Source organism: Mya arenaria, chromosome 1 (assembly GCF_026914265.1).
Source record: "Mya arenaria isolate MELC-2E11 chromosome 1, ASM2691426v1".
In the NCBI taxonomy this organism is placed as follows: domain Eukaryota; kingdom Metazoa; phylum Mollusca; class Bivalvia; order Myida; family Myidae; genus Mya; species Mya arenaria.
In genome coordinates this window covers 38,776,518-38,786,587 of record NC_069122.1, presented here as the reverse complement: position 1 = coordinate 38,786,587, position 10,070 = coordinate 38,776,518, and the positions used below count along the sequence as shown (strand labels likewise).

The following is a 10,070-nucleotide window of genomic DNA, read 5'->3' as shown; positions in this document are numbered from 1 at the left end:
TCACGCACTGGTTTATACGTGTGTAGGTCCGTGATGATATCAAAATGTATTTAATGCAGATTTTTTTTCCGTTTTACCGGAATAGATACTTCTGCCTGGGGGTAGGGTTATTTTTGTTATTGGTCCCAGCTCCTGCTGAATCGAAAACCCTAGAATATAAACTGTAAGGTTAGTACATTAGCTGTTGCTGATCCTAAAAATATCATTGTCGGCCCTCTGGAGACAAAACAACATAACTTCAATGCCTGTCGTCGTTCTGATAAGTCCATATAATTATATATATAAATAAAACTTGGCACATACGTTCTCGGTGAAATTACGCATACGTTAAGAAAAAAATACAATTCTGTATAAATATTGTTGAGTAAGACATTTCTGTGAAAACGAAACCCTTTTCGGCCTCAGCAATACTTAGAACAGTTTTGATATTCAAATAAAACAATATGCACATGGTAAGTTTATACTCCTTTCTTAAACACTCTTCATGACCTTGTTAACAAAGACATGGTACTTTGATTTTACTATAAAATGAAACTTTATCTTGGCCAAATAAATAAACTTAAATAAATTATGTCCAAAGATCATTGTCTCAATCAAAACCAAAACAGGGTGGCGTAATTTATTACCTGTTCCATGATAAAGGCGTATTTGCGATGTTGTTAGCACTTCCGGGAGCCATCGAGGATCGTTTCCTCGTGTCCCGAACTAAGTCTTGCCCTGAGGTATCGCCAGCAGGCCGCCTTCAGGTCCCTGAGCTCGAACTGACATGCACCACAAAGCAGACCTGGAAGAGAGATACATACTATACAAACAACGTTACACACATAATCAAAACATGACCAATCGGAATGCCATTAGAATATGTTTTTTTTTATAATTATTAAATTAAACGGACGGGATGGTGTTGGCTTACATAACGTTTGTAAATAGAGTTAAGTGGGAACGGTGTAGATATTGAAACATAATAAGCTGTTTTTACCTATAACAGTTTGATCAGTGATGGTAGCGATTCGGTAGTGAATAAACTGCATCAACATTCGGAACACCTTGGCGTCGTACTTGTGTACCGGTATCGTCAGACGTAACCCAAAGGATGACCGTCCTTCTAATTTCTTGATGTTGTTGTAGATAAGCTGGTACATCACTCTGAAAAGTGTAATAAGAAAATATTGTAAAAACAAGGATGAGTTAAATTTATTTATCAATTCGCGATTGATGAAGGAATTCTAATATAATGGAATATATATAGAATTGTTTATATTGTTATTATCAAATATTACTTTCAATTCTATCTAAAAATATATATATATATTTGTATGTCTGTCATGTAAAATATTTTAAATATTCTTACTTGCTTCTTGTAGCCAAAATTGAGCGTACACCATGTACAGGGTTTTTGTCAGATCCAACGAGAAATGTGACGACACACATCTCGGGCATGTCGAGAATTAGCTTCAAACTCTCCCACAAGGACTTCGTGCTACTGACGCGTGCTCGCACTTGCTGTTCTTCATTTTGGTACGTGGGTCTATTTTTGGATGGACACGATACATTTTGTGACATCATCGATTCATCTGAATCGACATCTGATATCTCAATATCTGTGGATTCGTATCCCGATGAGGAATCTAAAATTATTCAATAAAAAAAACTGTTAATTTCTTTAAGAACATAATGTATGACACACTGAATGGATAAGCATTTTCAATATAAAGAGTAACAATAACGTTATGAGATCATAGTAATTATACTGTGATATTTTCGTGGGATTTCTATACTCAACATTTTCTTGTTAAAAAGGCAAAATGAACTTAAAACAATTTACATTGAACTGCTCAAAAGTTCGTTTATTCGACATAAGTATTTCAATTTACATTTAACTGCTCAAAAGATAATTTATTCGACATAACTATTTGGTAAACTACAAGTTTAAGACAAAGTTTTGAAATAATCCATTGACTGTAAAATTAAAGAAAGGTGACTACCATCTATAGCATGGTTGAAGTATTCCTCACAATCTGAATTATCTTCCTGCATCAAAGGTTGAAGGTCTTGCACAATAGAGTCCATGTTTTCAGTAAAAGGTATTCGTATTATTGAGTTAACTAAGTTGTTTCGAGATTAACTAACTGGATTGTGATTCGATTTCAAACATCCATTTTATACAATTACAAATACACTCATTATTCGGGTGATAAATGCCAACAATTTTTATTGGTGAGGTCTGATATTTTTGAAAATTGCATTGATCAATTATTGCTGAACGTGCGAAGTTTAAGTGTGACATTGCGTCGATAATTGTTTCTAATTGTCCATTTATTAAACAATTTTACTCAATCAAACTATGCGTGAAAAACAGACATGTACTTTTCACACTTTGTACCGTAAGAAAGATGGTCACACAAATTGCAATTACTGTAACATTTAGAGTAGACATCTACATTGTCATCATTGTGATTACAATTTTAGGAGAATGTCATAAATTAGAAAAATGCGACAAATTTTAGCAATTTTCTAGTCTGCATCATTTCTCTATATAGAAATTTACTGTGTCATGCGAAATGCGTATTTCCCCGTAGAAATATGTCATGACAATGACTATTCAGTTATATACATGTATATTTGGCTGTTTGGTAGGTCAAGAAATATCATAACACTTATAACAAGGTATATTACACACACAATGGGCTTTATAGTTCACATAAACATCTTATTAGGATGTTCACAAAAACATACACAGTCAATTTATAGTCTTATTAAAATTTGGTGTACCACGACATAATTCAGAGTAATATAAAACTTACTTACTTAAAATATGGCCATTTTATGTTAGCAAACATATCTTATGTTTTATGTTGTTCATGTTGGAAAAGTGTTTGCTGTATTATTAATACAGTTTCTAATTATTCTTTAAAAATTGACATGTGCATAATTATCTAGTAGTATATGTCTTAAGCATATACATATATATATGGGGATATTATGATAGGACACTTTTCTGGTGACCTGTATCACGTCGAGTTCGGTGTGTAAACACGTATCCGTCGGGACCGCAGGACAGAACAGGATGTGCTCCTAGAGCTTACTTCTAATAACGTAACATTAAAGAAGAAGAATCTATCAGATAATACCCGGCCCTGTAGGACTATAAGTCACCTCTTAGTAAAGTTTACAAAAATTCAGTTTAAAGATACATATTCACGTAAAACAAACGTATACCCATTTTATATTCTCGAATTGTAGCAACAGTAATGTAGTAATGTAGAAAGAATACTATTTAACAGGTTACAGAAAATTTACACTATGTTTAAATATATTTGTGAATATAACGACTTTCATTATTTAATAATAATAAAAAAGTAATTTGTCAAGTCCTCGTTGAAAAGTATACGTTAAATGAGACAGTTTTTATCTCTATTCATATAGTTGACTTGATTGAAATACCACCATAGTGTACAGTTTTCAAGTGAGTATAAACAGATGTTTTACATGAGTGGTCATTCCATACGAAATTAGACACATTGAGGAACTTTTATCAATTTGAGTGATCGATTTTAATAAAAAATATTGAATGACCAAGAATGTGATATTGTAATTATATCATATAATTTTTATACTAATTTGATTTTTCCAGCGTTTAAACACACCGCGTCGGTTGATTGCGTGCTCATTTTCAATTCTATCAATCTATGACTTCAGGTCAAAAGTTAAAATGTATTATTCAAAAAAGTATGATGAGGTTATTTTATGCTGGCGAAGTCATTTACGGTATATAACCACTGACCCTTCGTCAGCTGCATTTGTGTTTTTATGTACATCTTAAATATACCCCTTGTACCTATCATGGGAAAGTTTTTGCTACTAACTCGCACGTATAACCACAAACCATTTGTCATGTTTTAATATATATCTTAAGTAAACCACATACCCCCATCATATTTGCATTTACCTGTAAACCCGCATGTACATAATCTAACCCTTCGTCATTTGCATTGATGTTGATGACACGAAGCTTACATGCATGCATGCTTACATGCACACAAACTGGTTAAAACCCCCAGTAAATTTATATTTTACTGACCGTTCCAAGGCGGTCCCTAATAATCCTTGATAACCGTATATCACTATCTAGTTTTTATATAGTATATATGCACTGTGCTGTTGTTCCATGTTTCTTGTTGTTGTTTTTTTTGTGTACTATTTCTTTGGCGTTTACCCTGTGCCATTAAACGGGGTTTATGTTTATACTATTGGCTACTAGGCTTGTTGCTGTAGTTTTTCACATACGTATTTACATGCTTAATGCAATGTGGTCGTCATAATTACAACACATGCAATAGAAATTGAGTGTACTTCTTTATACAACAAATCACATTTCTGAATAATTTCCCGGCAATGCTTCCTTTTCAGATGGAAAAAACGTGAACGTTAGACGCCAGTAATGATTTTAAAGAAATATTCTATTAGTTTCACATTGATCATTAGATTCATGCTGTTTTGTGTTTAAATATCGACTGCATATTCGAGAAGTACTTCAATAAAGTCTTAATGAAACTGATCGGATGTCATATAATTACGACCAAAGGGGTTTCTTGGATTGGTATTAAATACAAAAGTAACACAAAATGGGATTTAAAAGACACGCAATTTTCATGTACATCTTTATTAAGATTTTTTGAAATATAAATGCTTTCGAAATGACCTGAATTTCTCTTAAAAAACATAAATCCCAATACCCTTTTCTTTGAAGGTTATTAGCATTTATGTTTACTTAGAGAAATTCAGGTTATACAACTGAAAGAAAAGTACAACATTTACGTCGATAACTTATTATGACAATAAGTTGATAGGTGATAATTGGCGAAATTGCTATACTCTGCTGAAAAAGTTGCGTGTCTAGTTTTGAGAAAGTTGTTCTTAAATTTCATAAAGTAACACAAATATAAAGCCGACTTTTATTTGCAATTGATAAAAGTTCATATAATTGAATATGCAACAATAAAATGAATATATGAAAAAACATAAGAATTGATATTAAATTGTCAATATATAATTACACAGCACACTATAGATATAATTATATTCTTTAATAACGCATTTTAACAGTTTAAATAAATAGCACATATTCAAATATTTATGAACTTAAAACATATATTAACTCATAATACAAAACTCTTATGCTACCTATTCACACACATTTACTTCAGTTTTACTAAATGGGCAGCAACATCTTCATATGTCATTATATCATATAGCCAGTTTGCAGCTGGTGCTTAAGCCTGGTGAGCCTTCACTCTAGCTCACAGTAGACCCGCTTCCTCGGTCGCTGTTTTCCACCCTTGGCGTGCTGGAATATCATGGCCTCGTAAGCAGCCTGCTTTTTCTGGACAATATATATCAGAGTATATACATTATTGTGGCAGTGGTTATTAATTTCATGGTGCCAACCCTCAATATGATTTTTAGTGCGTGGACCTTAATTGTCGTAGTGGTTACCTCGTTTTTGATTTTCAGGCTGTACATGTAGGCATTTAGAACTAGAGCATGGCCTCCTCTGCTATTCTCAATGAACGGTATTTTTACTAGCGCTTTTGCCATTTTAGGAGGATTATGAATGCTGAGGAAACTGACCCTCTTTTTATACTATGTTAAACAATGACTTACAGTTAGTTTCGTCCGTCTGAATTTCAAACTGTTGATTAATGTCTTACTTGAATTGTGTAGGACTCATCAGTATTGTTTCCATAATAATGATTAATTATTATTTATTTAGATAAATACTGTTTAATCCAAACTCTACAGTATTGATACATACACAATGCATATAGTGTATACTAGACAAGCATATATCCATTTCGGACGGGAGGTTCTTCAAAAGCACAAACTCCAGCCAATGCATGAATTTCATATAAACAAACCGTTGACGAGCAAACATCCAAACCTGTCCACGTCTCTTAACATTTGCTTAAAGTTCCCATTAACATATTTATGGGTCAGACCTTTTTTCAAGAACTTCAAAACAGCTTACTTCACCGTCTACTACTTTTTAGATAAGCATTTATTTGCCTATTGCGATAATTATTTAACAATACGGATGTGTCAACAAAGCTGGTTGTAAAATAGGATCCTACCACTATTGCGGTGTTAATATTGATATTTCTTTTACTCATCATCGGCGACGGGAAACTCGAGCGGACGTTATACGAAAAAAACTAAATCGGTGGTCAATGTCATATTTTTATTACGGCAATGTCCATAACAAACATGTAACAGTAACAAAATAACAATAAAATATGTAATATTCCTCCACATTTTCCCGATTGAAATTCTTCAAACCATCCGATTTGTCCTTTAGCACTATATAAAATCCCTTTTTAAGTCTTAACCTAGGTAGGAGCTTTTTGTGGTTTTTAGAAGTTCGTATTGCAGGAATTGCAGGATTGGTCGTTTGGTACACATGTGTTTCGCGCTATATACTGTCTCCTTTGACGATATGAATCATGGAGGTGATTAAGTTGAAAAGTTTTAAGAAACACTATTCCGACGACCATGAACTCAACCTGGATCATTCCTAAAACCTCTCTTTCGATGTCCTTTGCAAAGGGGGAACCTAGCTTTTTCTGTACACATTTGTTCCGTGGGCCTTTGTGGAGCCAGAGCTTAATTCATTATTTACACGTTGTTTTGAGGGCCTTGGTGCAGCGATTTAGTTCATTCTTTACACCTCAGTTCCGCGGATCTTTGTGGTGCGGGACCTTAATTCCCACTTGACATCTCTGTTTTGTGGGTCGTTGGGGCCTTTGAACTCAGTGCATTATCTACATCTCTGTTTCTTGAGTTTCTGTGGCGCGGGAACTCTGTTCATTCCTTAGAACTCTGTTCAGTTGGTCTTTGTGGCACGTGACAATAATTCACTCTTTGCATCTTTGTTTCGTGGGGTTTTGTGGCGCGGGAAATCAGTTCATTCTCTACATCTCTGTATCGTGGGTCTCTGTGGTGCGGGAGCTTAGTTCGTTCCCTACATCTCTGTTTCGTTGGCCTTCGTGGAGCGGGAACTTAGTTCCTTTCATACACCTCTGTTTCGTTGGTCTTTGTTGCTCGGGAACTGAGTTCATTTCTTACACCTCTGTTTCGTGGGTCTTTGCGACTCGGGAACTCTTTCGGTCGTTATATCTCTCATCCAAATACTTGTATATCTGAAACGATGAGTAATTAAAATATAAAATAGAATGGTTTTTAGTCTTCAAATATTAACGAAATAATTTTACATGTGACCCTTATACTAAATTATGATTTTAAGTAGACATTTGATATATTTATATAACCCGATTAATAAGAAACATGATATTACGATTTAAATGGAAAATGAAACTTGATCTTGGCCAAATAAATAAACTAAAATTAATCCAGTCCAATGACCATTGTTTCAAGCATACCCAAAACAGAGAATAACCGCGAAATTAATTACCTGTTCCATGATAAAGACATATTTCCGATTTTGTTTGTACTTCCGTGAGCCATCGAGGATCGTTTCCTCGTGCCCCGAAATGAGCCGTACTCTGAGGTATCGCCAGCAGGCCATCTCCAGGTCCCCAAGCTCGAACTGACACGCGCCACAAAGCAGTCCTGAAAGAGAGATACAAACTATACCAACAACATTACACATATGATCGATACTTGCACGATAAATCCTAAATCCAAACCCTGCGCAAAATTGGCTGACAATATTATGTAATAGGATGATACGCGATAACATGTAACCTACATGCCCAATCGGAATGCTATTAGAATATGAATTTATTAGGATTTAGTCAAACGTACAGGATGGTTTTTGCTAAAATACTGTTAGTAATAAGTGTTTAGTGGCAACGGTGTAGACCTTGAAATAAAAGATCACGGGTGTTCAAAATGTGTTTCTGATTTACCTGTAACAGTTTGATCATTGATTGTAGCGGCCCCGCTGTGAATAAACTGTATCAACATTCGGAATACCTCGGCATCGTACTTGTGTACCGGTATCGTTATAGGTAATCCGAATGATGACCATCCGTCTAAGTTTTTGATGTGGTTGTAGATAAGCTGGCACATTACTCTGAAAAGTGTAATAAGTCAATATTGTAAGATCAAGGATACTATAAGTTAAATTTATCAATTAGCGATTGATGAAGGAAATTCTAATATAATGGAATATATATAGAAATGTTTATATTGCTATTATTAATATGACTTTCAATTGTATCTCAAAAAATATTTATGTGTGTTTGTCTGTCACGTTAAATATTTGAAATGTTCTCACTTGCTTCTTGTTGCCAAAATTGAGCGTACACCATGTATAGGGGTTTTGTCTGTTCCAACGAGAAATGTGACGTCACACATCTCGGGCATGTCGAGAATTAATTTCAAACTCTCGCACAAGGACTTCGTGCTACTGACGCGTGCTCGCACCTGCTGTTCGTCAGTTTGGTACGTGGGTCTATGTATAGACGGACACGATATATTTTGTGACATCATAGATTTATCTGAATCGACATCTGATACGTCAATATCCGTAGAATCGTATCCTGATGAGGAATCTGAAAATATTCAATAACAAAACTGTTAATTTCTGAAAGAACATAATGTCTGACACATTGAATGGATAAACATTTTCAATCCATACAGTAACAATCATAACGTTATGAGATCTTATTAATTACATTCTGATATTTCCTTGGGATTTCTATACTCAACATTGTCTTGTTAATGAGACAAAATCAACTTAAATTAATTTACACTTAAATGTTCAAAAGTTCATTAATTCGACATACCTATTTGGTAAATTGTAAGTTTAACACGAAGTTGAAAATAATCCATTGACTTCAAAAATGAAAGAAAGATCTTTACCATCTAGAGCTTGGTTGAAGTATTCCTCACAATCTGAATTATCTTCCTGTATCAAAGGTTGAAGGTCTTGCACATTAGATTCCATGTTTTCAGTAAAAGGTATTTGTATTATTTAGTTACCTAAGTTGTATAGTGATTAACTGACTGGATGGTGATTCGATCTAAAACATCCATTTTATACACTTATGAATGCACTCATTAACATGTTTATGAATGCAAAGATTTCACATTGGTTGGGTCTGATATTTGATGAAATTTCATTGGTCGGTCGGTGCTAAAGGTGTGAAAGTTAATTTCGACATTGCGTCGGAAATTGTTTCTAATTGTCCATTTATTAAACAATAGACAATTTTACTCAATCAAACAATGCGTAAGAAAAATATATGTAGTTTTTACACTTTGTGCCTTAAGAAACATGGTCACACAAATTGCAATTACATCAAAATTCAGAGTAGACATCTTCATTGTCATCTTTGTGATTACAATTTTAAGAGAATGTCATAAATTAGAAAAATGCGTCAAATTTGAATGATTTTTAAATCTTAATAATTTCTCGGACAAGAAGATTACTCTGTCATGCGAAATGCGTATTTCCCCGAAGATATATCTTGACCTACAACTTACAAACCAAAACAACTTTATTCAAAAGATCACCTTGAACATGTATTTTTGCAGAAATACACACGTACATTTGACTTTTTGGTATTTCATTAAATATCATAAAACATCTAGATATGTGTATGTATATTATATTTTTACAGTTCACACAAATAACTTCCATCTACTGACCTAGTAACTGAAAGGCTAGATCACAATGAATTAAACACATTGTTATCCTAGAACTTTCTTCTAATAACGTAACATTAAATGACCTAAAGAATCTATCAGAAAATAAACGACTCTCACGATATTCGATATTCACACTCGAACAGAACATGTTTTACACAAGTGATCATTCTATACGGATTTAATTAGACCCATTGAGGAACTTTTATTAATTTGTGTGATCGATTATAATAAAATTTATATTGAATGACCACGAATGTGATATTGTGATTATATCATATAATTTTTATACTGATTTGATTTTTCCAGCTTTAAAACACAACGCGTCGTTTAATTGCGGGCTTTGTTTTCAAATCTAAAACTCTATGACTTCATATGAAAAGTTAAAATGCATTATTCCA

The 10,070-nt window shown here is 33.7% G+C and overlaps 2 protein-coding genes across 2 annotated transcripts; both read right to left on the bottom strand.

Annotated features, from left to right (window-relative positions):
• Positions 1-659: 659 nt before the first annotated feature.
• Positions 660-2,070, bottom strand: LOC128227001 (serine-enriched protein-like). The gene is made up of 4 exons (XM_052937158.1): positions 1,986-2,070; positions 1,352-1,628; positions 980-1,146; positions 660-784 (listed from the first exon to the last, which is right to left on the bottom strand). The coding sequence occupies exons 1-4, from the start codon at positions 2,068-2,070 to the stop codon at positions 660-662; spliced, it is 654 nt and encodes a 217-aa protein (XP_052793118.1).
• A 3,220-nt stretch (positions 2,071-5,290) lies between these two features.
• Positions 5,291-8,968, bottom strand: LOC128226991 (uncharacterized). Its single transcript, XM_052937148.1, has 5 exons — positions 8,884-8,968; positions 8,297-8,573; positions 7,926-8,092; positions 7,469-7,626; positions 5,291-5,383 (listed from the first exon to the last, which is right to left on the bottom strand). The coding sequence occupies exons 1-5, from the start codon at positions 8,966-8,968 to the stop codon at positions 5,291-5,293; spliced, it is 780 nt and encodes a 259-aa protein (XP_052793108.1).
• Positions 8,969-10,070: the final 1,102 nt, after the last annotated feature.